General features: G+C 38.6%; 2 protein-coding genes across 4 annotated transcripts in view; both read left to right on the forward strand.

Moving 5' to 3' along the window:
• Nucleotides 1–37: 37 nt before the first annotated feature.
• DUS4L (dihydrouridine synthase 4 like) lies at nucleotides 38–17,756 on the forward strand. The gene is made up of 7 exons (XM_089917822.1): nucleotides 38–246; nucleotides 5,556–5,692; nucleotides 9,159–9,280; nucleotides 11,771–11,888; nucleotides 12,943–13,065; nucleotides 13,846–14,072; nucleotides 14,772–17,756. The coding sequence occupies exons 2-7, from the start codon at nucleotides 5,577–5,579 to the stop codon at nucleotides 15,029–15,031; spliced, it is 966 nt and encodes a 321-aa protein (XP_089773948.1). The 5' UTR covers nucleotides 38–246; nucleotides 5,556–5,576; the 3' UTR covers nucleotides 15,032–17,756.
• Nucleotides 17,757–17,831: 75 nt separating this feature from the next.
• Nucleotides 17,832–25,882, forward strand: part of BCAP29 (B cell receptor associated protein 29) — a 40,079-nt gene continuing 32,028 nt past the window's right edge. For 2 of the 3 annotated variants that reach the window (XM_089917824.1, XM_089917826.1), the window contains exons 1-3: nucleotides 17,832–17,906; nucleotides 18,362–18,468; nucleotides 21,646–21,746. In XM_089917824.1, the coding sequence (XP_089773950.1) occupies nucleotides 18,377–18,468; nucleotides 21,646–21,746 (193 nt within the window). In that variant the 5' untranslated portion in view covers nucleotides 17,832–17,906; nucleotides 18,362–18,376. Of the gene's footprint in view, nucleotides 17,912–18,361; nucleotides 18,469–21,645; nucleotides 21,747–25,882 lie in introns of all 3 variants that reach the window. The other variant, XM_089917825.1, reaches the window with a different exon arrangement.

A 25,882-nucleotide genomic window follows, 5' to 3' on the forward strand; every position in this document is an offset into this window, starting at 1 on the left:
GCGGCGCGCCCCGCCCAGGTCATGACGCAGAATCCAGGCGCCGCCAGCTCCGCCCACCCGGCTGTCTTGGAGATTCCGCTCTGCTGCAGCTGGCGGGCTGACCCTGGCTGGGAACAGCGCGGGGCCCAGAGTAGGTGGGCGCCGAGGCCCCAGCGCACCAGGGAAGCTGAGGTCGTGGGGCCGGCGCTTTCTCCCGTCTCCCGCCGCGCTCCTGGGGCTGGCGGCGTTCCCTGGGCGGAAGAACAGGTGAGCGCCGGAACGTGGCGGCAGCGCTCACCTCTAAAGCAAGTATTTAACCTGAGAATGGGACCTCTCGATGGAAGCACTAGAAGAGAACGGAGGTTTCTGGTAGCTTCGTGTGCACGCCACAAGCACAGCTGGCGGGCGTTAATAGCTACCCACCTGTATCTATCACAACCCTTGCTTCGCGTTCTTGGGATAAAGGCAGGCGGGAAAAGCTTGGGGAGGAAAGTTGCCAGGGCTGAAAGTGGGGAGAATTAGGGAGAGCCGAGAGTCGGTTAAGTAGGAAGACTGAACCAGGAATAGATAAGTGGGACTCAGTCTCTGCTTACCCTCCCATGAGACAGTGACCTTAGGCTTTTTCTACCGCCTAGTTTCAGTCCTGAGCGACGCCAGACTTTTCCTTGTCACAAATTGATGGATTTTCCATCTCTCAACTAACAGTATTGGAGCTGTAAAATCATCAGGTTAATTCCCGTTATATCTTCTCCGCTGTTAACGTCGGCAGTATTTACCTGTATTTCTCTCACGATAAATACTAGCAAGTTAACAGGTCAACCACACGTGTGCGAGAAGGTTAAGCATTTCTAACGTAAAAAAGAAACGTTAACTTTTCCTTCGTGTACAGTAAGTATGTATGCAGGGAACCTATTTTTCCCAGTGCCAGAGCTAAAGTTTCTCTTGATTCAGCTAACGGATTTTCGAGAATGTGATAGTAGTACCTAGCTGTGCCAAATGCCGTTCGAACATATTAGATGCCTGTAGCAACTCAAGCAAGTATGTCTCACCACACTGCATTATGCTTTCTCTCTGTCACAGAGGTTTTCCCCTAATATACTTTGATTTCAGTCACGGTGTGAATAGGATTGAATGTTCTGAATGGAGGTCTCGCAAATTGCCAAGGGCAGTGTGCTGAGATTCACATTAGGTTTCATTATCTATAATACACAAAATTTGACTTCAGTAAATTTTGAATATTAATGATGAACAAGCATTATCTTTGAATTATGGACTGTTTTTCCTTCCCTGGCTTTTACATTGAAAATTTTTAGAAAAGTTACATAATATTCATTCATTCAATGAAGAGTTTTGAGTCTCTACTATATGTACCAGCATGAGTGTACAAACATTAGACTCAATCCCTGTCTTATCCCAGAGGAGCGAATGGGTAGGTAGAAACCCATTTAAACAAACAGTATTACCAGGTGCCTTGGAGGATGTGGATTTGTTTATTCCCAAGCTTGGCTGCCCATTAAAATCACCTGGAGAGCTTTAACAACCACTGATGCTTGCTTGCATCCTACGCCCTGAGATTCACATGTAATTGCTCTGGGGTATGGTTTGGGCATCCTGCTTCCTAAAATCTCACCAGATCATTCTAATGTACAACCAAGATTAAGAACTACTGATTTATTCATTCAGCAAATATGTATTAAGGGAGGCCTTCTTCGTGCCATGTACTGGGACTACAAGAATGAATTAAGTACCACCTGTTGCACATGGATAAATACCTCTGGAGAGGTAGAAATTCAGTTACACAAGGTCAGGGAACAAGTGCACTGGTTACAACAAATTCCCCTTGATACTCTATGGTCTTTTGATCTATTTAGCTGGCTACCATCATACAAACTGGACTTGTCATATTGCTTTTAACTCTGCCTTGCATAATTACTGTTTTTGCATAATTATTTTTATGCTCTGTACTTGTTGCCTGTTAAACGTTTGTAGAAACAGCTTACTCAATAGGGTGACTCTAGCTCAGTGCTTCAAGATGACCTCCAGTGCTTACAACCTAGATGGAATGTAGACTTTAGATGGGAAATTCCTGAGTGTTCTTCTTCATGCTCCTCCTTGTTACTCAAATGTGGCTTCAGTGGTTTCCAATCGCTATGCACTTTCCCTCTGACGTGGGACATGACAACCAGGAAACGCCCTTCCTGGTACCAAGGGACAAAACCCACTAAATGTGGACAACCTGACTCTTGATCAGCAATGCTTTTGAGGAAAGATCTTGATCAATAGAGGGAAATGTGAAAATAAAGAAAACTTCATTTAAAGTGGAGTCATGAAGCCCTGAAGGGAAAGCTGTCATGTATGCACCACTTGTGGCTGCCTGCATAACCAGCAGGAAGAAGAACAATAAAAATTATTTAACAACAACAACAAAAGAATGAATAAGAGTGAAATTATTCTTGCTAAAGTCACAATGACCTAGTTGCCATTGGACACGTTTTAGTCTTAACTCTTCTGTGATGTTTAAGATGTTTATCCCCTCCCTCCTTCGTAATACTATTCCCTCTCTTTTGAATATCACATTTCAGATTTATTCCTCCCAACTCCAGAGTTCATCTCTCTGTCTCCTTTACATTCTTTTTTTTTCCCCTTTTACTTAAATGTTTGTGCTTCTAAGGATTTCTACAAGATATGGCATCCATAAGTACTTTGTCCATGTTTTTAGTTTCAACATATTACCTAAAGGTTAAAGACTTATCTCTAGCTTTTTCTTTAGTACCATATCTATATAACCAGTTATGAGGCATCACCACCTGGAAATCCCCTGAGCACCTCAACTTCAGTGTGCCCAAGCGTGGACTCGTTTCCCTCCCAAAGCCTGTTTCTCCTTCTGGTTCTCTGTCTCATTGATTGGAATGGCCATCCGCCCAGTCTCTAAAGCCAGAAGTGTACACATCATCCTAGAATTCTTCCTTAATTACACAACACGTGCTGTCCTCAGGTGATTTCCACCTCCTAAATGTCTTGCTAGTTTATTTTTATTTCTAAATAGCTCCTAAATGTGTTCCCTTTCCTCTATCCTCATTCCTGGAGTCCCAGGTCAGATACTCATTACACACGGCTTGGTCTACTACAGTGGCCTCCTTACTGATATTTTACCAACAGCCCTAATCCCTCCATCGAAATCTTTCTGAATCAGAAATCGGACCATGTCATTTCTCTGCTAAAATTTTTCAATTACAACTAGTATACAAGGAGAGACAAACAACTTACACAAAAATATATGCCCATGGAAGTATGTCATTTGCACAAGTTAACATGTTGAGTGCATATGTAAAAATCACCCACAGAGGAGGAAAAATGGCTGAGAACCAAGGCCCTACAGTTTAAAATCTAAAATATCTTAACCTGGTGTATAGGCCCTCTCATGCCCTTTCTAGTCTAGTTACAACTCAAGCAATGCTGAACTGTTGTTAATGGTTCACTGAAAAGATCAAGCATTTTCATGCTGCTGTGGCTTTTTACATGTTCTCTGTAACTGGACACGTCCCCATCTTCCATGTAGTGTCAGCTCAAGATTTCCTTCATCCATTATTTTTTTTTTTTTTTTTGCGGTACGCGGGCCTCTCACTGTTGTGGCCTCTCCCGTTGAGGAGCACAGGCTCCGGACGCGCAGGCTCAGCGGCCATGGCTCACGGGCCCAGCTGCTCCGCAGCATGTGGCATCTTCCCGGACCGGGGCACGAACTTGTGTCCCCTGCATTGGCAGGCGAACTCTCAACCACTGCGCAACCAGGGAAGCCCCCTTCATCCATTATTGACTTCCCTCACTTCTCTAGACAGTTATTTCTACAGTGCTTAAATTGTGTTTGAGTGTATTAGCATTATTGTGTAAGTTTGTCTAATACATTTTCAAGGATACAGAAAATATATTTTCATCTGTGTTCCCAACATGTAGCAGAAACTTGATATTTGTTGAATGAATAAAAATAAGATCAACTGGGATTCCAAGAAGATTGTCAGAGTCATCAGGATGGGGGATTATGAGTACAGAGACTCTGTGAGCCAGTGAAAATGGGCTCAAGGTTTAACTAAAGGTACCACTTAGTTGACACACCTGCAGGAGATGGAGAGTGAAGGACAAGCCCCAAGTTTCTGACTTGAGTGCGTAGGGATGGACTGTGATGGCATAACCAGGATCTGGAATGCAAGGGAGATGAGACAGGTTTGATGCATGAAAAAGCGACTACCTTTTTTTTGCTTTATACTTTACCTATGTAGGTGGCTTACATCTTTCTAATCATGAACTTTTGTTTAAAAAAAAAGCTAGTAACTCTCTAAATATTAAGTTAAACAGTAACAGTGATAAAGTGATGAACAGTGATCAGTAAAACTAGCTTATCTTATTCCACCTGTACATTCTACCTAAGGAAATTGAAATTATTGGTTTATATTTAGGTTATAACAGTACTTTCAGGATTAGCCAAACAAGAAATTGCATGTGGAGCAATTAGACCTTTCTGAAGTTGGCCCATATATGTTTTTAAGTTGGTAAGGCCAAAATTGGAATATGGAAAGCAGCCAACACTATGAAATGATAGGATTTTAAGTACAGTATAGCAACTATAAAACACAGGAATTACCTAATTTAATCACTTCTCCCTCTTTGGGTATAATAGTGATTTACTATGCAATTATGTGATTACAATTGAGATTTTCATGAAACGATGTTCATGAAACATTTAAATGCTTAAAAATAATAATTAAAGGTTTGTTTGCCTTCTGATTCAAATAAAAAGAATAGGATTTGAGAATAAGAGTAAACATATTCTTATATATGGGGAGATCAGCTCGTTGTTTTGTGACCACCTAGATGGGTGGGATAGGGAGGATGGGAGAGAGGGGATATGGGGATATATGTATACATATAGCTGATTCACTTTGTTATACAGCAGAAACTAACACACCATTGTAAAGCAATTATACTCCAATAAAGATGTTAGATAAATAAATAAATAAACCAGTACATCTTTTGAAATGCTGACTACTTAAAGTTGTTCTGTTACTGCCATTTAACTTTCCTGGATAAAACAAGGTATTTCAAAGTGCCAGACATACACAGTACTATATATGAAATGATTCAAATCAAATTTGTTGGTTAATCAATGCCAAACAAAGTAAAATGGAAAATCTAAAAAAGTAACATGGAAAATCGTAATATGTATTCTAGGAAGATATCTTGTGGTTTTCCACATCCTGATCATTTATAAATTTGAGCAGAAAATGTTACAGTAGTGGGTTAAGTATAGAATTCAAAACTGTTAGTGTTTGACTTGAACAACAGTAATTTGTACAGAATATAAATGTCATAATTGCACAGTGTGCTGAAAACTATCTGTGATTTATAAATAGAGGCAGAATTCAGTAGTATCCTATTCGATACTGTGAAAAGAAGCTAAGAAGATTCCTAAGCCCGCAAAACCTGATGAAAAATACGTGTTCTTGGCAATTGAAATTGTAAGAATGATGGGATTCATCAAGTGAAAGTGCCTTTTCTCTACGCAAACTGGTTATCTTTTTCAGGTTTGAAACAAATCTGTATTCATGAAGAGTGACTGCATGCAAACCACAACATGTCAAGAAAGAAAAAATGATCCAATAGAAATGCTTCATTCTGGGCAGCTGGTAAAAGTCTGCGCCCCAATGGTGCGATATTCAAAGTAAGTATTGTTAAATGGTTAATGAGCTTAGGTGTGATTTCCTTTTTATGCTCTGACTTCTTAAAAGTAAGACCACCCCACCACATGGGATCTTCAAACGCCTAGCTTTGGGACCAGGGTCCGGGCTTGAGTCCTCATGCTGCCAACTGCCTGGTATGTGTATGATCTAAGTGGTCAGACAGTATTTGTCTCTTTGAGACTGGCTTATTTCACTGAGCATAATATCCTCAAGGTTCACCCATGTTGTACCATGTATCAGAATTTCCTTTTTTTTTTTTTTTTTGCGGTACGCGGGCCCCTCACCGTTGTGACCCCTCTCGCCGCGGAGCACAGGCTCTGGACGCACAGACTCAGCGGCCACAGCCCACGGGGCCCAGCCGCTCCGCGGCATGCGGGACCTTCCCGGACCAGGGCACGAACCCATGTCCCCCGCATCGGCAGGTGGACTCTCAACCACTGCGCCACCAGGGAAGACCCAGAATTTCCTTCCTTTTTAAGGCTGAATAATATTCCATTGTATGTATATACTACATTTTGTTTATCCATTCATCCCAGCTTGAGTTGCTTCCATCTTTTGACTCTTGGGAATAATGCTTCTGTGAACATGGATATATAAATATCTTTTTGAAACCTTGCTTTCATTCTTTGTGGTATATGCCCAGAGGTGGAATTGCTAGATCATATGACAAATCTATTTTTAATTTTTGAGGAATTGCCCTGCTATTTTCCATAGCAGCTACACCATTTTATATTCCTACCAGCAGTACACAAGAGTTTAGTCTCTCAGCATTCTCATCAACACTTGTTGTCTTCCAGGGTTTTTTTGTTGTTGTTTTAATAGCCATCCTAATGGATGTGACTTACTGTGGTTTTTATTTGTATTTTTCTAGTGATGTTGAGCATCTTTTCATGTGCTCATTGGCTATTTGTATATCTTCTTTGGCACAATGTCTCTTCTAGCCCTTTGCCCATTTTTGAATCAGATTGTTTGGTTTTTTGTTGTTACTGTTGTGTTTACTCTGGAGTTTTGAGAATTCTCTAGACTAGATACTACTCTTGTCAGATATGTGGCTTGCATATATGTTCTCCCAGCATGTTGCTTGTCTTTTCATCCTCTTAACAGGGTCTTTGGCAGAGCAAAAGTTTTTATTTAATGATGAAGTCCATTTTATCAGTTTTTCCTTTTGCAAATTGTGCTTTTGTTGTCAAGTATAAGAAATTTTTATGTAGCTCTAGATATTAAAGATTTTGTCCTATGTTTTTTCTAAAAGTCTTTTAGTTTATGGTTTACATTTAAGTTCATAATTTTTAATTAATTTCTGTCTAAGTGTGAGACTTAGGCTGAGGTTTGTTTGTTTGTTTGTTTTTGCCTGTGGATGTCTAGTTACTCCAGTACTATTTTTTGAAAAGGCTGTCTTTCCACTATTGAATTACTTTTGCATCTTCATCAAAACTCAGTTGAGCATGTTTGTATGGTTCTTTTTCTGCATTCTCTGTTCTAATCCCTTGATCTATGTGTCTGTCCCTCTACCAATACCACAGTCTTGATTACTGTAGCTATATAATGTCCTCAAATTAAGTAAACTTAATAAATCCCACTTTTCTTTTTCAAAATTGTTTTAGCTATTCTAGTTCCTTTGCCTTTCCAAATAACTTTTTAGGATGATCTTTTCTAAACCTACAAAAAAATCCTGCTGGATTTTCCATAAGAATTGTATGAAAATGCATATCAATTTGGGGAGAACTGAATTCCCTACTGTGTTGAGTCTCCTCATGAACACGGTATGTCTCTCCATTTATTTAGATCTTCTTTGATTTCTTTCATCAGTGTCGTATAGTTTTCAACGTACATTTTCTGTACATATTTTGTAAGGCTTACACTCCAGTTATTGTACTTTTAATTTCAGTGTCCATGTGTTCATTGCTGGTGTATAGAAGTAAAATTGCTTTTTGTGTGTTGACCTTACATTATGTGAACTTGCTGTGTTTACTTATTGGTTCTAGGACGTCCCTCTTACAAATTCCTTAGGATTATCTAAGTAGACAATCATGTCATCTGCAAATAGAGATAGTTTTACTTCCTCCTTTCCATCAGATGCCTTTTGTTTCTTTTTCATGCCTTATTGCACTGACTAGAAGTTGCAGCACTGTACTGAATAAGAATGATGAGAGCAGACATCTTTCCCTTGTTCTTGATCTGGAGGGAAAGTATTCTTTCACCTATAATTGGGTTGGCCAAAAAGTTCATTTGGGTTTTTCCATAAGATCTTACGGAAAATATATATAAAGATCCTAATATAATAATAAGTGTAGAATTTTTTGTGGATGTTCTTTATCAGGTTGAGAAAGTTCCCTCTATTCCTGTTTTCCTGAGAGGCTTTTTTTTTAAATCATGAATACTGTTTTGTCCAGTGCTTTTTCTGCATCAATTGATACAATCATGTGGTTTTTTTTTCTTTAGCCTGTTAATGTGATGGATTACAGTGATTGATTCTGAATATTGAAACTTCTGTTTTAACTAGCTTTTTCTGACACCACCACAGCAGGGGAAGGATGAGAAAGCACCACCTCATTACTCTCAGGTGGAGGTAGAAGCCTAGGTTTTCCACTTGGTCTCCTTTGACACCCCGGGGGCACGAGGCTCCTCATTACTGCTGAGCAGGGGTGAGAGTTCCAGCTCCCCATGCAGGGGGTGGCCTGGTAACTGCTGGGCAATGATGAAAGTCCTGGCTCTTCACTAAGCATTCTCTAACACTACTCCCGGAGAAAGGGAGAAGGGCACCTCACTGCTGCAGGGTTGGTGTGGAATTCCAGGCTCCCCAGACGGTCTCCGCTGATACTCTCCTTGTTACTGGCCAGCAGGGATTAAAGTCCCAGCTCCCTACCTGGCCTTCTCTAACACCACCGTGGAGGGGTGTTGGAGAACTTTGTGACAGCTTTGGAACGGTACAAGTGTAAGCTCCCCACTCGACTTTCACTTGTGGAGGTGAGGGCCACAGTTTTTTCGCTGGTGTTGGGCTGGAGTAGAGCCATTATTATTTTAAAGCTTGCTAGGCTGCCCCTTTCTTGGTGCTTTGGCTAGAGAGCAGGCTTTTGCTGGGGCTGTTTTTGTCTGCACCCATTGCTATTTCCAGGTTGCCATCTTCTTCAGCTTCAAATCTGGGATGTTTGAGGCAACGAGAAAACCCAGGGAACTCACCATTGTCGTTCCTTAGGTCCTGCCCGAGGTCACTAGCCTGCCTGCTCTCTTCTCGCCACCTTTCAGAGTTTCCATACATTTGTTTTGTATATGATATCCAGAGCTCTTAGTTATACTAAGCAGGAGGGATAGGGAAGAGTACATCTACTGCACTTTCCCATAGGCAGAACTTTTCTCTAATAAATATTAAATATTTAATAATTAACTAAACTAAACTCTGATTATGGTGCTTTCTAAATGCCTAATTAAAGTTTTATATGCTCTCAGGTTGGCTTTTAGAACACTGGTAAGAAAATACAGTTGCGATCTGTGCTATACGCCAATGATAGTTGCTGCTGATTTTATCAGATCTATAAAAGCCAGAGACAGTGAATTTACCACAAACCAAGGTATGTGAAAGCTAGATTTTGCTGCCTTTGTAAAACTTTAAAAACAAAACAACAAAACTCAACACTCTTGTCTAATCAGAGACAACACAATTCGGAGATTTTATTTTTAAATCTTTCAGTTTCTTATGGTTTTTATAAATTTTTAAAAATATGTTTTTATTCAGTACCTTGTAAACTATGGATAATATATCAAAGTTTTAGTCAGCCCCATTCTCTCACCTAGACTATTGGGTTAGATTCCTATCTCACTGCCTCCAGTCTTATCCCATTTCAAACTACCCTCCAGACAGCCCCAAGTGACCTCTCTAAAATGTAAATTTGATCACTTCTTCCTGCTCGCAACCTTCCTTAGACTTCTCATCACCTAAAAGAGTGGTTCTCAAAGTGTGATTTCCCAGACCAGTTAACATCAGCATTATCTGAAAACTTGTTAGAAATGGAAATTCCAGACTCCACCGCAGGCCTACTGAATCTGAAACTCTGGGTATGTGTCGGGCAATCTGTTTTAAAAAGCCCTCCAGGTGATTCTGAGCTTGTTAATGATTGAGAGCCACTGACCTAAGGAGTAAAATTCCAGCACGTGTGGACAATATACAAAGTTCTTCATGATCTGGCCTCTGAATACGTGTTCTGCAGCTTTATCTTCCATTAGTTTCTCTCCATGGCCCACCAACTTTATTCTTCAAAATACTAAGTTATTGGGGCTTCCCTGGTGGTGCAGTTGTTGAGAGTCTGCCTGCTGATGCAGGGGACACGGGTACGTGCCCCGGTCCGGGAAGATCCCACATGCCGCGGAGCGGCTGGGCCCGTGAGCCATGGCCGCTGAGCCTGTGCGTCTGGAGCCTGTGCTCCGCAACGGGAGAGGCCACAACAGTGAGAGGCCCGCATACCGCAAAATATATATATATATATATACTAAGTTATTTTAAGTCCTTGAACATGCCCTAATCTCTCACACTTCTCTACCTAGAATGTCCTTCTTAGTCAGGCCTATCCCTGCATCCCTATCCCCCTGGGAAAGGACAGTTCATGCTTCTTAATGCTCTAAAACTGTGACCAAGGAACTTGCCTAATCACCCTCCATTCATGTCCTGTCTCGAAAGCCCCGGCTTTTTGTTGTAATCCTACTGTACTGTAATTTCCTCCTCACATGCCTGTCTCTCCCACTAGACTGTGGGCTTCTTAAGGGTTGGAATTCTTTCTTGTTGATTTGTATCCTCAGCTTCTAGCACAGCATTGAAAATATATTTGACCAATAAATGGTCGTTAGATTGAAATTTTATAACTCTCTTGCGTTACAAAGGAGAAAGCACCCTACCTACCTCCTCAGGAAAAAGCAAATTCTCCTATCCCTTAGATAATCCTGTAAATCAGTGGATTGCCATAGAAATTCTGAGTCAGTAGAACTAGAGCGATACCCAGAAATCTGCATTTTGGTAAACACCCAGTGAATCTGATACAGGTAGTCCTCAAAAAAAACTTTAGAAAAATTAAAATACATCTATTCAGAATTTATAACACCCAAAGATGAGAAAAATGTGTCCTTTAAAACCTAGGAAAGCTCTGATACATTTGGCTATGTTAAAATTTAGACTTTTATATAAAAAAAAAGAGCACAGATATTCTCAAAGACAAATGAAAAACTGGGGAAAATATTTATAATATTTTTGATGTTTATGATAGCAGAGCTAATTTCTTTGTTTTATTTTTTTAATTTAAATAATATGAAAAAAGGAGCAACTAAAAGAAAAATTGTACATAGAGAACTACACAAAGAATATGGAGAGAGAGGCTACAAATAAAAAAATATGCTGTTGGGTATACAGTGTAGGATAAGTTGTAAGGAAATCAGAACTGTCATCCACACTGGTGTATATCTATATTGGTAAACTCTTGAAAGAAGATTTTGTAATGTCTTTCAAAATGTTAGATGCCCGCCCAGGAGTTATACATACTCCTAGGAATTTACTTCATGAATATACTCACAAAAGCATGTATATGGAGTATCTTCATTGCAGCATTGTTTGCAAGAGCCGCAAATGAAAAATAATCTATGGTCCACCCATCACAGTGGAATACGCCACTAAAAAGAGGAAAATAGGTCTGAATACAGATCCCAGATACATCCGGGGGAAAACACAATATGGATAGCAACGTACATAGAATGTTTACATTTGCTTAAATTTTATAGGTATTCATAAAATTGTTCTAGAATGCAGTAAGCTAATTCCCACCTTTGGGAAAGGGGTCTGTTTGGCAAGAGTGTTGTACTTTTCATTTTATCAAATTTTTTCCTATTTGAATTTGTACCAAATCTAAATTGCATGTAATTTAAAATATTTTAAATTATTTTAATGCTATCTTGTTTGAACAGATGCTTCTTAGGCTAAAAATTGTTACTTTATCCTGTACAGACATTAGAATTTGGTATCTCGTGTGCATGTGTGTGTGTTTCTGTGAATTTTAATGTTGAGCTATTTGTTTTATCAGGTGATTGCCCATTGATTGTTCAGTTTGCTGCTAATGATGCAAGAATTTTGTCTGATGCTGCTCGTATAGTCTGTCCTTATGCGAATGGAATAGACATTAACTGTGGCTGTCCTCAGAGGTAAAGCTCAAAGAAGTTGGAAGAATTTTCAAAAAGATTAGGAAAAACTATGTGAACATGGTAAACTATCATTCTGGTATTCCAAAAATTAAAAAGTAAGGAAAATAGAGATAAAGAACTTGGGCTCTAAATAAGAAGCAAGAAAAAATAAGGAAATATTATTTAGAAACATACATGCAAAGATATTTTCTGATGGCTACAACAATATATAGACCCTTAACAAGTTTTTGTCTCACCTCACCACTAGAATTTTTTTTATGTGTGGATCTGCCTTGAACCTCATCCATAAGTAATTATGTGAGACTGATGTTTATGGCAATCCCTAAAATGTATTTTTACTGCTCTGTCAGACATACTTGCTCTAAACACTATGATTCTATGATTTGGGAGATCACTTGTTTTCTCTTACTTAATTTCAGTTATAAGAAAACCTTCTTATAATTACCTTTTCTTCCTATACCATAGTTATTTGGTTGAGTCTGAGTAACTGGGTGTTGATAGGATGTACTTATTTTGACGATAACATCCCTACCTTCCTGGCACTATACTAGATTATCTGTCAATAATTCAAAATGTGTTCAAAGAATAAAATCAAGGTTTTATGTATAGCATAATCCAAATCAGATTAGATATATTTGAATACTCATTAGGAGAGTTCAGTAAGCTGTTTAGTGGTATTGGAATGCTGTAAGCCAAAAATATCTTTCCTCTAAAGATTAATAAAACCTCTTGTTATGTACAATAAACATCAAATTTGGAATTTAAAAAATGTGAAGTAATTGCAGTTACAAATACTTAAATCTGTTTTGGTTGAATGAACTTTAATTTTCTCACTTGCCAGTGAAAACCATTTCCCCTAAGTATTTCTTGATCTGGGAACATGTTTTCCTAATCTCAATACACTTAGAAGTGTTGGATCTATGAATTTTAAAAATCTGGTTCCATTCCAGCTTGCTAGGTAGAGAAATAATAAATGCACTTACTGTGCTTTTAGAATTGTATCTTCTCTTCCAGCTGATAACAATTTATTTGTTGTTGTGTTTACTTTATGAAGGTGGGCATTGGCAGAAGGTTATGGAGCTTGCTTAATAAACAATCCAGAGCTTGTTCGAGACATGGTGAAACAAGTAAGAAATCAAGTGGAAAATCCCAGATTTTCAGTATCTATTAAAATAAGGTAAAGATAATATTTTAATCTACTGACAAGATAGTCCATTACTCAGGAAATAAAAGAATATTCCTTTTGTCTGAAGGTGTGGAGATGTCTACTCTTAGTAAGTAGGCATCTAGTATATGAAAATGTTAAAACAAAACATTTAGTAAATGAATAGATACCATAATTTTTATTTATAATCCAAAACAATTTCTTCTTCTCATTTTTAAAGAAAAATTAAAATATCCCTTTATTATTAAAAACTCTCTCCCAAGAGAAACAACTTTTTCCATGTACTATTTAATTAACTAATGCTAAGAGACATTCCTGATACCAAGAGTAGAAAATAGGAATGATATTTGCACTAAAATTTCACAGTGAAAAGAAAATAAACTAAAAATTAGTCTTTTGGTGACAGGTTAAAAACAAATCTCAAGATAAATTATTATAATTCTCCCACTTGCGGATTGGAGCATGCACAGCAAATATTAAGATAGCACCTTTCAATGCATCTGTGACAGTACTTTGATGAATCTTTCAGTTATCAAAGCCAAAAGAGAGGAGCACTGGGTAAAAGTTATTTGTCATCCTATTGTTACCGATAGTGAAATAGCTAAATTCAGGGTCTTGAATGGGAACTGATTCCTGAACAAAACCTCACTGATAGCGGCACGTGGTGATAATATGATATAGCATAGCTAAACTAAATAATGTAACAGATGAAATATTTTTCTATTTAGTTTATTGATGTTAGCATTAAGATTTGTGTGCTGTGAAAAGATAGATATGATTTTGAAATTATAGGATCCATGATGACCTTACAAGAACTGTAGATCTTTGTCGAAAGGCTGAAGCGACAGGGGTTTCCTGGATTACAGTCCATGGCAGAACTGTTGAAGAAAGGCATCAGCCAGTTCACTATGAGGCCATTAAAATAATTAAGGAAAATATGTCTATACCTGTAATTGCTAATGGAGACATCAGAAGCTTAAAAGAAGCAGAAAATGTGTGGCATATTACTGGGACAGATGGTAAGAAATAATTACTTTAGGTTTTTTGTTTTTTAATTAGCAGAAAAATTAAAAAGTGGGGGTGGGAGAATAATGTTAATGTGATTTTCATTATTTTTCTTTCATATGGAGCCATATTTTCCTGTTTTACCAATTTAAGCCAAGCAATTTACTAAAATGATGTTAATCCATCTACTTAGAAACAACAGATTATTTTAATTGGGGTAAATTAGTTCAGTTAATTCTCTGCCACCATCTCATCCAGTTAGTGACCACTAGAGCCTATAGAATTCGTGAATCCAAGAGTGGTCATAGGAGCCAAAGAAACCCCAGACTGCTATGCAGTTTCATTATCCTCTTCAACTTTGGCATACCAAGCCCTGTGATACCTATTGCTGGATGAGAGAATGCAGATAAACTTCAAGCAAACCCAATTTATGACAATCCAGATTTACTCTTAAAAAAATCCGGAAAACTAATTTTTTAATGTAGAAGTCTTTAAAATATAAGAAAAAAAGTCTTGTGAGTTCATTTACACTTAATTGGTTTATAAAAAATACCAAAATGAATCCTTTAATAAGAATTAGTCTAATACAAGGGCATTGTGAAACCTTGTAATAATACTTTATTTTTGAATATTCTCAGTTTGTTTCATAGAGTTTGACCCTATAACCATGAGTTCTTAATGTGTGGACAAACGTGATGTGCTTTAATTTATAGGTGTGATGGTTGCAAGAGGACTCTTAGCCAACCCGGCCATATTTGCTGGATATGAGGAAACCCCACTGAAATGCATCTGGGACTGGGTTGACATTGCTCTTGAACTTGGAACTCCTTATATGTGTTTCCATCAACATTTAATGTACATGATGGAAAAGATAACTTCGAGGCAGGAAAAAAGAATATTTAATGCTTTGTCAAGCACATCAGCAGTCTTAGATTACCTTACAGACCATTATGGGATTGACTGGACTCCCTAAATTATTTTCTATCTTTAGTGAAACCACCCAGGGTCACATCTTGGTTTTCACTTTGAATCAGTGGCTCTCAAACATTAGTATAAAAACAATGCCCTGACAGAATTTTTAAAACTCATTCTTAGACCATATCCTCAGAGATTCTGATTCAGTAAATCTCTAGGGTGGACCCAAAATTTAGTTTTAAAGAAGACCCCAGGTGGTTCAAACATTGACAAACATTGCTCTGAATCCTATTATGAATTTAAAACTGTAAGAATTTTTTTCTTAAAGGAATCATGTTTTTAACATTTTTAAATAAATAAAACTTTTTATTTTGATACTAAAAGTATGACTCATGGTATCTGTAAGTTAACATTAGGTATGTTTTAAATGAAAATAAGAGAAAAGTGTGAACAAATTCCAACATCTGTATAAAATGAAAAGGAACAAGAAATTCTGTATAGAATTGCATTCAGGGCTTAAATTAAAAGTTCAGATTGGAAAATCAAACTGCTACTTCCTAATTCATGAATTACACACCTCAAGGTATTTCTTTAAATTGTATGTAATAGAAGTTAATTAGATGTGATGTTTTCTATAATTTAAAACTACGATTCCATGAAATTCTTTAAATGATATTAAATTTGTTACATTTCGAGCCTTCTAAATCTTTAGAAGATTGAGAGCTTGGTAAATATACCTGTACGTAAAATGATGTTAATTTCTGTCCCCCACATCTTAAATATAAAAAAATTTGGTAGCTAATCTGGAGATGATTACTCAGTCAGCCCTCGGTGCTAGACCACTTTGTATATGGGACTTGAGCATCCACAAATTTTGGTACCCACAAGAGTCCTAGAACCAGTGCCCCACAGATTCCAAGGGACAGCTGTGTATTTGAAATATTATTTCCTGGAGAACAGTAACCAGGTTTTATTTTTAATTTAAAAACCTAATTTTCATACCCTGTTAATAGTAATGTTATTTTTATGCTTCCCAGCAGTTGATGATAATTTTAACTTTAAAGTTCCATGGTTTAGGGAATTCTCTAGCGGTCCAGTGCTTAGGACTCCTTGCTTTCACTGCCAACGGTGCAGGTTCAATTCCTGGTGGGGGAACTAGGACCCCTGGAAGCTGTGTGGCACAGCCAAAAAAACTAAAAAAAATTTTTTAAATAAAGTTCCATGGTTTGGGGATGTCACTAACAGAATTTTGTTGGTGGTTAATGTGCCACTGCAATAATTATCTCAGGGACTTCCCTGGTGGCACAGTGGTTAAGAATCTGCCCGCCAATGCAGGGGACATGGTTTCGAGCCCTGGTCCAGGAAGATCCCACATGCCGCGGAGCAACTAAGCCCATGTACCACAACTACTGAGCCTGTGCTCTAGAGCCCGCGTGCCGCAGCTACTGAGCCCACACGCCGCAACTACTGAAGCCCGCTGGCCTAGAGCCCGTGCTCTGCAACAAGAGAAGCCACTGCAACGAGAAGCAAGTGCACCACACGAAGAGTAGCCCCCGCTGGCTGCAACTAGAGAAGGCCCGCAAGACCCAACACAGCCGCCCCCAAAAAAAAAATTATCTCAGGTTAAGATAAAACAGTTCTGTAATTAAGATATTGGTCTATATTACCAACATAAAAACTGTTATAAGGAGACAATTATCTAAAACTGCTTAATTCAACAGTTTGGGAATATTAAATAAATCCTTTTTAACATAAGCACTATGTTGCCATATTTTTTTTAAGGTACATTCTGTGCTTTCATTTTTCAATTAACGGATCTTTAAAGATAACTGGCTTTTTCATTAAATATGAGTAGTATATTAGCAAATAGGGAGCTATAGTCAAAACTTAGTGATTTTTACGTTTGTAAATTAACTCTGTTACACCAGTGTTCTGAGGACAGCAGCATTATTAAAGTAAGGTGCACAGCCGTTCAAGGAACCAGTGTAGAAAAGCAAGGAGTTCTAAACGCCTTTGATTTTTTTTTTTAAGTTCCTTATGGTTAATTTATGTTGTCTTTTTTTCTTTTCTATGTAATCAAGTATACTTGTGGTAAGAGAAAGCACTGATTTAAATGTGTTTTTATATTCAGTAACCACCTCTTGTTTTCACCATTTGTTTAATCTTCCCAAAATAATCATCTCCAGGAGAATACTTTTATGTGCATTTCTGACACATTGTTAATATTGGGGGGAAAATCTTTAAAATTTTGAGTGTTTTCACGCAGTTTGAAAACCTGTTAAAGAGTAATTGAAAGAATATACCCATACCCACGTTGTTCTCCTTTCCAGTCAGTCCCCAAACATCACCCAAAAGTGTACTGCCTCTTCCCAGCGCATGGACGAGAGTAGAAAACGTCACACGAAGTGTATGTTGGACGCTACCTATCCTCCTATATTCCCCGAACAAAATGCGGCACAACCAGCTTGTTCTGGACAACGAAACTGTGTCTACGGTAAAATACAAACCAGGAAAGGAGTGTTTTAACCACGTTCACTGAGTGTGCAGCACCCTATCTAACCCTGCCGCCCCGGCGCCACTCCTCGCCGCGGACTCCAGCAAGCCCTTTCAGAACGTCGGTTAAGCTCACCCCTCCCACGCAAGCCACACTTCATTAGAAATGTTAAGTCCGCTCCCCAGAAGAAGTTGCACTTGGGAACCCAAGCAGCAGATCTGACCCTCTAATCCACCACCAATTAGAAAACAATTATTGCTAATCATCTTGTTCGCACGCCTGCCACGTCGCCTGGGACCGGCCCCCGAGACCGGAATTGGGAGATGGAGCCTGCGGGGCTGCGGGTGGGGGCGGGGCGCGCTCCCCTCCGCCCGCCGCGGCGTGTGACGTCCCACGCGTCGGCGGCCGCGGAGCAGCGCGGGGAGCCAGGCGGTCTCAGGTGGGGTAAGGCCGGGCGGGACGTCTGGGGGCCTCGGGCCCCGAGGCGGCGTGGAGCGCGGGGTCGCACCGCACTCGCCGCGGTGGGACCGCGGGGTGGGCTCTGCTCCGCGGCGCGTTCGCTGGGCGGGAGGTCCCCCGGGCGCGGAAGTTAGTAGAGGCTGGCGTTAGGCTACTGACGCCGTGGGAAAGCACTTCCGCGGTGCCGCTCAGGCCTCCTGGCCAGTTCTGCAAGGCTCGCTGGGGAGGTGCAGACGCCGGCCTCCGGGCCCACCCTCGACCCGCTCCCTCCCCTCCCCCAACTTCCCGCCCCGGGTCTCTGCCGGGCGCCTCCCGTTGAGGGGAAAGTCTGATCCCATAAACCTTCTGGCCGGAAACCTCGCGCGCCGGGGGCCTTTCCTTAAACTGAATTTTCTTGGAAAGGCGGTAGGGTGAAATAAATGTTTCTCTATTTAGGTGTGAAGAAAAAAAATGACACTTCAATGGGCGGCAGTTGCAACTTTTCTTTACGCTGAAATAGGACTCATTTTAATCTTCTGTCTACCTTTTATTCCTCCTCAGAGGTAGGAAACCTCCCAAGCGTTACAATAATAAATATATGATGAGCTCTTTAGACGGTTTAGTGTGTTAACGGAAAAAGTTTTCTTAAGATTAAAAAGGTTTCAGTGCTGTTTATATAAAAGGCACTGTTCCGAAATAAACTCACAAACCAATTAGATATATGATGACCATATTAAAATATCACATTACATAAAACTTTTTATTATATGTACAAATAACTTTTCCACCTCTCTTCTATAGGAAGGGCCTCGTCTTTTCTGTTCTTTTGATTGCAGATGTAATAAAGCAATGGTCATACTTTTGTCACCTGTCTTGTCGTTAGCTTTCACCTTCGTTTTATTGCCCTGAATTACAGCAGTGAACTTAAATAAAAGTAAATGCATAAGTGCTGTTTACAGCACAGCATGATGCAGAAATGTTTCAGTGAGGCAGTGGAATGACCATTTGGAAACTTAAGCCAATAAATGATTCTTAGTTTTGGCCTTACATAATTCATTAGTGTTCGTTTAATGGCAGTTTTACCACTTTATCCTCACACAGAATTAATATATATTAAACGTACTAAATATGAAAAGTATCAGAACCATATATTCGCATTAGTTCCTTAGTAAAGCACCTTCGAAGGTCTTTCAGTACTATTTCGATCGAAGCCTTGGCTCACTTTACCCCTGTAATAACCCACTTATTAGGAGTTCAGTTTTACCTCGGGACTGAGTAGTGTGAATGATAAAATACACCTGCATAAAAATGTTGCAAGACATTTGTTCACATAAAAGAAAATAAATGAGACCTAGAGATAACCCACTGAAATTTAGTAAGATTCCTCTACTGGAAGAGACCTAAGAAAGTTTTTATCTTGACTCAGGGTCCGGTAGTCTTCTGTTTTTGTCTATCAGCTGTAGCATCACTATTTTCTTTCTTACAGAAAGAAAAATTGAATTGTTATGTAGGAAGCGGCCTTTGAGATGATTTTATTCAACCCATTCATTCTATGGGAAAGTGGCCTGACTGAGGTCATCTAGCTGATCTGTGGCAAATTCTGGACTAGAATCTGCCTTTCAGTCTAGTGCTTTTTCTGTTCCATCACCCTATCTCTTATCCTGTTGATTTTGTTTCAAATCCTTACTAATACCCTGTTAAGCTTTTTGGTAATACTTGCAACAGTAGAATCCTGTATTCAAGAGAAAGATGTTATTTATAAACATCTGAATTATAGATAAGGCTTAAGAATTTGCAAAAAAATTTTCTTTGTCAGTTGATCTCTTCTCCATCAAAATCGTGCATAAATTATGGATTCTTTTCCTGCCAAATATAATTTTTTCCTATCCTGATCAAGTATCTGTTAGATTTGTGTATATGTACATACATTATATAAATATATCCTCATGGACAAATATACTTAAGAAAAATATGTTATATATGCACACAGATAATTTACAATATGTCCTTAACGTGTGTATCCACGTCGTTTTTTACCTTTCATACGTGTAATCACCATAGTCTTCAAGGAAAAGTCTTCAGTCTTCATTTAATTTGGCTGTCCACTTTTTTCTCACATACCCACTGGTTAAAGACACATCTCAGAGATCAGACTGCCTGGGTTTATATCCCAACTCTGCAAGTTACTGTGTGCCCTTGGGCAATTTATTTACCATCTCTGGCCAGTTTCCTCATCTGTAAAATGGAGGTAATACTAGTATCCACCTCATATGGTGGTTGTGGAGATTAAATGAGCTAAAACATGTACAAGTGCTTAGAAGGGAAGTATGGTAAGGACTCTATATAGTAGCTGTTATTAGCTTTACCTTGAATGGAGCCTTATTATAAACTGCTCATTGTTCCGTGTAGGGGGTCTCTTTTGTGTTCCCTTTTATACTGTCAATTTACTTGAAATGTGAATTTACATTTGGACCTAGATCAAGGTATTGCCACTTATGTTCTCTTTCTTAAAATACAAATCTTTGTAATGTAAAATTTGAATAGCATCCTTGGATGGAAGCATAGAGGCAAAAGAAACTGCATTGTATCAATCTCTGTCTCCCCCAAACTTAAGGTTATTAGAGTTGTTTTCAAAACATAATAAAGTAAGACCTTTTTTTTTAAGTTGTAAGAATTTGAAATTTACTTAAGCGCTTATTACCGTTGTATGTCTCCTCTGGACTCAGTTAATGTGTTACTCATTTAAAATGCCCTTGTGCAAAGTTTGTTACCCTTTCAGTTGTGTGATGGATTACTTTGTCACTCTTTGCCATTTATAATCCATGCTTTCTTACCTCTGTGTCTTTGCTTATACTGTTCATTCCATCTAGACTATTTCATTTTTTTTTAATTTCACTTTCTCAGGTATTTATCTGGGTGGTAATTACATAGGTATATACACACATAGAAGTCCATCAAGCTATACATATATTAAATATATATACACATATATAAATTTATATATATTTTTGTTTGTTTGTTTTTTGGCCACGCTGCGCTGCTTGTGGGATCTTAGTTCCCCAACCAGGGATTGAACCCAGGCCCTCAGCAGTGAAAGCTCAGAGTCCGAACCACTGAACCGCCAGGGAATTCCCTTTCACGCTACATATTTAAGATTTTTGCTCTTTACTGTGTATGTGTAATACCTCAATGATTTTTTAAATTTCCTTATGGTAAAAGTAGAGAAACTTTTTTACTTGGAGTAGATGTTGAAAGCACATGTATTTTTTTTCATTATTAAAATAAATAGTGCAGAGTCGGACCTCTTACCCCTGAAATGTTGTTAATTGTTAGAACAATAGATCTTTGTTATTTCTGAGTTACTGTCCTGATTATATATATTATGATATAAAGTGATAACTTCTATCAGCAATTTAATATTTTACTATAAGAATTCCTTTTTAAGGTTTTGATCATGTACATTTGCTTTAAAAGTTATTTTTACTTTAGAATATTTAAGCCACCAGACAGAAGATAATCAAATGTCAGATTATTATTAAATTTGAAAGAGGTTGTTCTTTATTTCATGAGACATTCTTATTGGTAAGAATTGGTAATTCTCTGGTATGACATAAAAAATTAAATTTCTGTAATTCTTTTCACTCGCTGCACAATTACCAAAATGTTAATTCAGTATTTAGAAAGTATCTCAAAATGTCCCTTTGATTTTTTACACCTGATGTAATTATATTGCTTTACAGATGGCAGAAGATTTTTTCATTTAGCGTCTGGGGTAAAATTGCAACTTTCTGGAACAAGGCTTTCCTTACTATTATAGTCCTATTGATTGTTCTGTTTCTAGGTAAGTATTAGATTCCTCCTTTGACGAAGCTTAACTCTAGTTTTTATATTATTATTAATGCATTCATTGATTTTTAATTAATTAAGTTGGTGTTGCCATTAGTATAGAGTTGACTTTATGTTACATAGTATATTGACAGTGTATGGAGTAGATAATTGATACATTGATAAAGAGTTGATAGACATTACTGTTATATACGCACAGGCATAAATTGCAGCAGAGTGCAGTGCTTCTTAATCTCTTTCCTGTTGTTTTAAGATTTCAATGCAGTGATGCATAGCCTAGTTTTCAGAATTACCAGTTATACAGTCATTTGTTATTTTGGTGTCCTAGGCACCCAGGGGCTTAGCTCTTAGGGAGGCAAATAGAGGAGTAGAATCACTAGGACCTCAAAAAGAGTTTTAGATGCAGGCTGTGAATCTTGATTGGATCCTGGTCGAAAAACAACAACAGCACAGATATTTAGGGACTACTGCAAAAATTTGAACATGGACTGGTTGTTAGATAATCCTAGGGAATTTCTGTTAACTTTAGTTGTGATAACAATGTTATTATTATAAACAGAAGGCAGCAACCTACAGCCTGCAGACCAAATGCCTATTTTTGTAAATAAAGTTTTATTAGAATATAACCATGCCCATTTATTTATGTACTGTCTATGCATGAACAACTGCAGAGTGGAGTAGTTGAAACAGAAACGGTGTGGCCTAAAACATTCACTGTTTGCCTTTAGAGAAAAAGTTTCTCTAAAAATTTCACACCTGTGACATAGGAGTATGTCCTTATGCTTAGGAGTTGCATGCTGAAATATTTAGAAGTGTCATGATAGTTACAACTTACTTTCAAATGGTTAAAAGAAAACAAGTAAAGCAAATGTGGCAAAATGTTAATTGTTGAATCTAGATAGTGGAGTATGGATGTTTATTGTACTAGTTTTTCAGCATGTTTGAAATTTTCATGATAACAAGTACCTTAGAAATTAGAAATCAGAAGTAGACTTTTTTTTGTTTGAAGTGGAAAAGAATAGCTTTATTGCTTTGCCAGGCAAAGAGGGCCACAGTGCGCTAATGCCCTCAAAACTGTGTGTCCTGACCTGGATTGGGTCGTAAGGAGTTTTATAGTAATGGTTCAAAGAGGGCATGATCAGCTCGTGGACATTCTTCTGACTGGTTGGTGGTGAGGTAATTGGGTGTCAGCACATCAACGTTCTGGTTCCAACCGGTCTGGGGTCTATGTGCTTGTGGGCAGCATGCAATTAGCTTCTTCCACTTGGTTGGGGTTTCAGTATCTCAAAAACGTGCAGATTTTTCCATCGGTTCCAACCGGTCTGGGGTCTATGTGCTTGTGGGCAGCATGCAATTAGCTTCTTCCACTTGGTTGGGGTTTCAGTATCTCAAAAACGTGCAGATTTTTCCATCATTTCCCCTTTTGATTGTAGGTCTTTCAGTAGGAATCACTGATGAGCAGAATATCTGTCTCTTGATGCCAGGGTGATTCAGCTTCTTGCCGTGGGTGCAGATCATGTCCCTTGGTGGTAGACCTCCTTTATATTTGCCCAGATGCTGGTGGAGGTATTGTGACGTCCAGACAAGACTTTTCTCTAAAAGTAGACCTTTAAGGTTCTTATCAAACTGGAAATTCCATGAATCGAAATAGTTACCATGTTTTTTAGAAGGAGTAGCTGAGCTCAGAGAGATTAAGTAACTTGTCTGAGATCACCCAGCTACTTCTTGGCACTTCAGTTTTTGATACCCATTGCAGAGTGTATTTTCCCTCAGAATTCCCTCTGAGTTGTGTTGTGGGTTAGGTAGGTTTTACAGGGGCCATAACCACCACGTATGCCACTGTCTTATGAGAAAATGTTTTCTCACATTCCATATTACCAACCTCTGGGGTGGAATCCTCTTTATAAACCAGGATTAACTGGTGTGAGAAGGTATGAGTAGGTAATTGTATCAGGGTATGAATGGGTTTATGCCTCATTTCAAAATGTATTTGTCTCATGGTAAGTTATTAATGTTACTGATTGAATCTCCAGCCGTAGAAGAAATAACACCAAGCGAGTAAAAAGCAATAAGGAAAACAGGTACCAACCTTGCCACCAGCTAACTAAATGACCTTTGGAATGGCATTTCATCTCTCAGAGTTTGGTTTATCCATTTGCAAAATAAAGGGAGAGAGGAAATAATCCCTGCAGCTCTTGCTAGCTCTAGAAGTGTATTGTGACCTTCCAACTCTAAAATTATCACAAGAATTTCTACTGAAAACTGCCACATATCCATATAAGGAAGGGGAACTTTAGCCAAGCTTCTTTTGGTTACATATATCAGAAATGAACTTCAGCTCACTTGAGCAAGAAAGGGGAATTTAAAGTAAAATACGGGGTTGTTCCACAGCAGCCCAGGGAAGGAAGGAAGCCAAACTCCTAGGAACTGAAGTGTCCTTTTCGTGTCCCTGCATTTCTCACTGGGTCTACTTCACATCTCTACAGACTCTGATACTCTATTCCCACGTCAGAAAATAGGTACCATACAGCTGCCAAGTTTTGTCAATCCAGCGATATGCAAGGATTAATTAGCCATTTCTTTTTTTTTTTTTTTTTTTTTTTTGTCTGTGCTGCACAGCAAGGCATGTGGGATCTTAGTTCCCCTACCAGGGATGGAACCCACACCCCCTGCATTGGAAGTGCAGAGTCTTAACCACTGGACCGCCAGGGAAATCCCTAACTAGCCATTTCTGAATCCCAATTCCAATTCTAAGGGAAAAAATCTGATCAGCTAGCACCAGGTATCCAATCCTCATCTGAGAAGCTATGGCCAGGGGCAGGGTCACAGAGCAGAATCATGACTGCTGGCTGGAGCCTACATCTGTGGGCAGAGGGAGTAATTAATTCCCAGAGAATAGGAACATCATGGATGGTTAATGCAGGAGCTTTAACCATGGATGGTAAAGACAGGCAGATAGGGACTTATCCGTGAAGCCTCAGTGTTTCCATCTCAGAACAGGGGGATAACACGTACTTCACTGAAGTGTCGGAAGGATAAAATGCAGTTACATAGGTAAAGTACATAGTCCGGTGTTCTCGTCCACTAGAACAACACTGGTGTAAGTAATGTAAACCCAGTAGGTTTGAATTACTCAAGCTTAATTCATCTTTTATTTTGGAATTTTTTTTCTTGTTGGTCTAATAAGGTAATTATTACAAGGTGTTAACATTCCTAGAGCCAATACTAACTGAAAAGTGTGTGTGCATCTGTGTGTGTTTTAGCACGTTGGAATAGGCAGAAAGGAAGTAGGAAACCCAGGAGAATGTGTTTAGTGTCAGCACAAATGCATCTTGGGAATTTGAAAGCGTCCACGAGTGATCCAAAAAAAGACTATCTCTGTGTGCCTTATAGAAAATTGACTTTGTCACACCCTCCCCTTATTGTTGCCCCCATCCCACTTTTCATACATGTTCTCTTCGTTATTATGCAAGCAATTCATTCTACAAATGGGTTTTTATGACTATTTACATTTATTCTTTGATAGTGCTTAATCTTTAGCATTTCTGCATAATGGATCCAGGAGTATTATTCCTGTTTAATTGCCAATGAGTAATGATCTTCACAGTATTATGAATTATTTTTATGAGTTATGTTTGCTTTATTTTTGTTTTGTAGTGATTGGCATGCTCTTACTATATTGAGGCAATCTGAGAAATAACTAAGCCATGAAAAAGAATGAAATCTTGCCAGTTGTGTCAACATGAATGGACCTTGGGGCATTATGCTATGTGAAATAACTCAGACAGAGAAAGACAAATACTGTATGAACTCACTCATATGTGGAATCTTTAAAAAAATAAAATCAAGCTCATAGACGCAGAGAACAGATTGGTGGTTGCCAGGGGTGGGTGGTGGGCAAAATGGGTAAAGGGAGTCAAAAGATACAAGCTTCCAGTTATAAAATAAATAAGTCATGGAGACGTAATGTACAGCATGGTGACTATAGTTAGTAATACTATATTGCATATTTGAAAATTGCTAAGAGAAAAGAAAAAAAATTCTGTAACTATGTATGATGATGGATGTTAACTAGACTTGTGGTATTTTACAATATATACAAACATCGAATCTTTTTTTTTAATTAGCAAA

Source organism: Delphinapterus leucas, chromosome 9 (genome assembly GCF_059928025.1).
Source record: "Delphinapterus leucas isolate spDelLeu-1000000601 "Yukka" chromosome 9, BTC_Dleu_Yukka2, whole genome shotgun sequence".
NCBI lineage: Eukaryota > Metazoa > Chordata > Mammalia > Artiodactyla > Monodontidae > Delphinapterus > Delphinapterus leucas.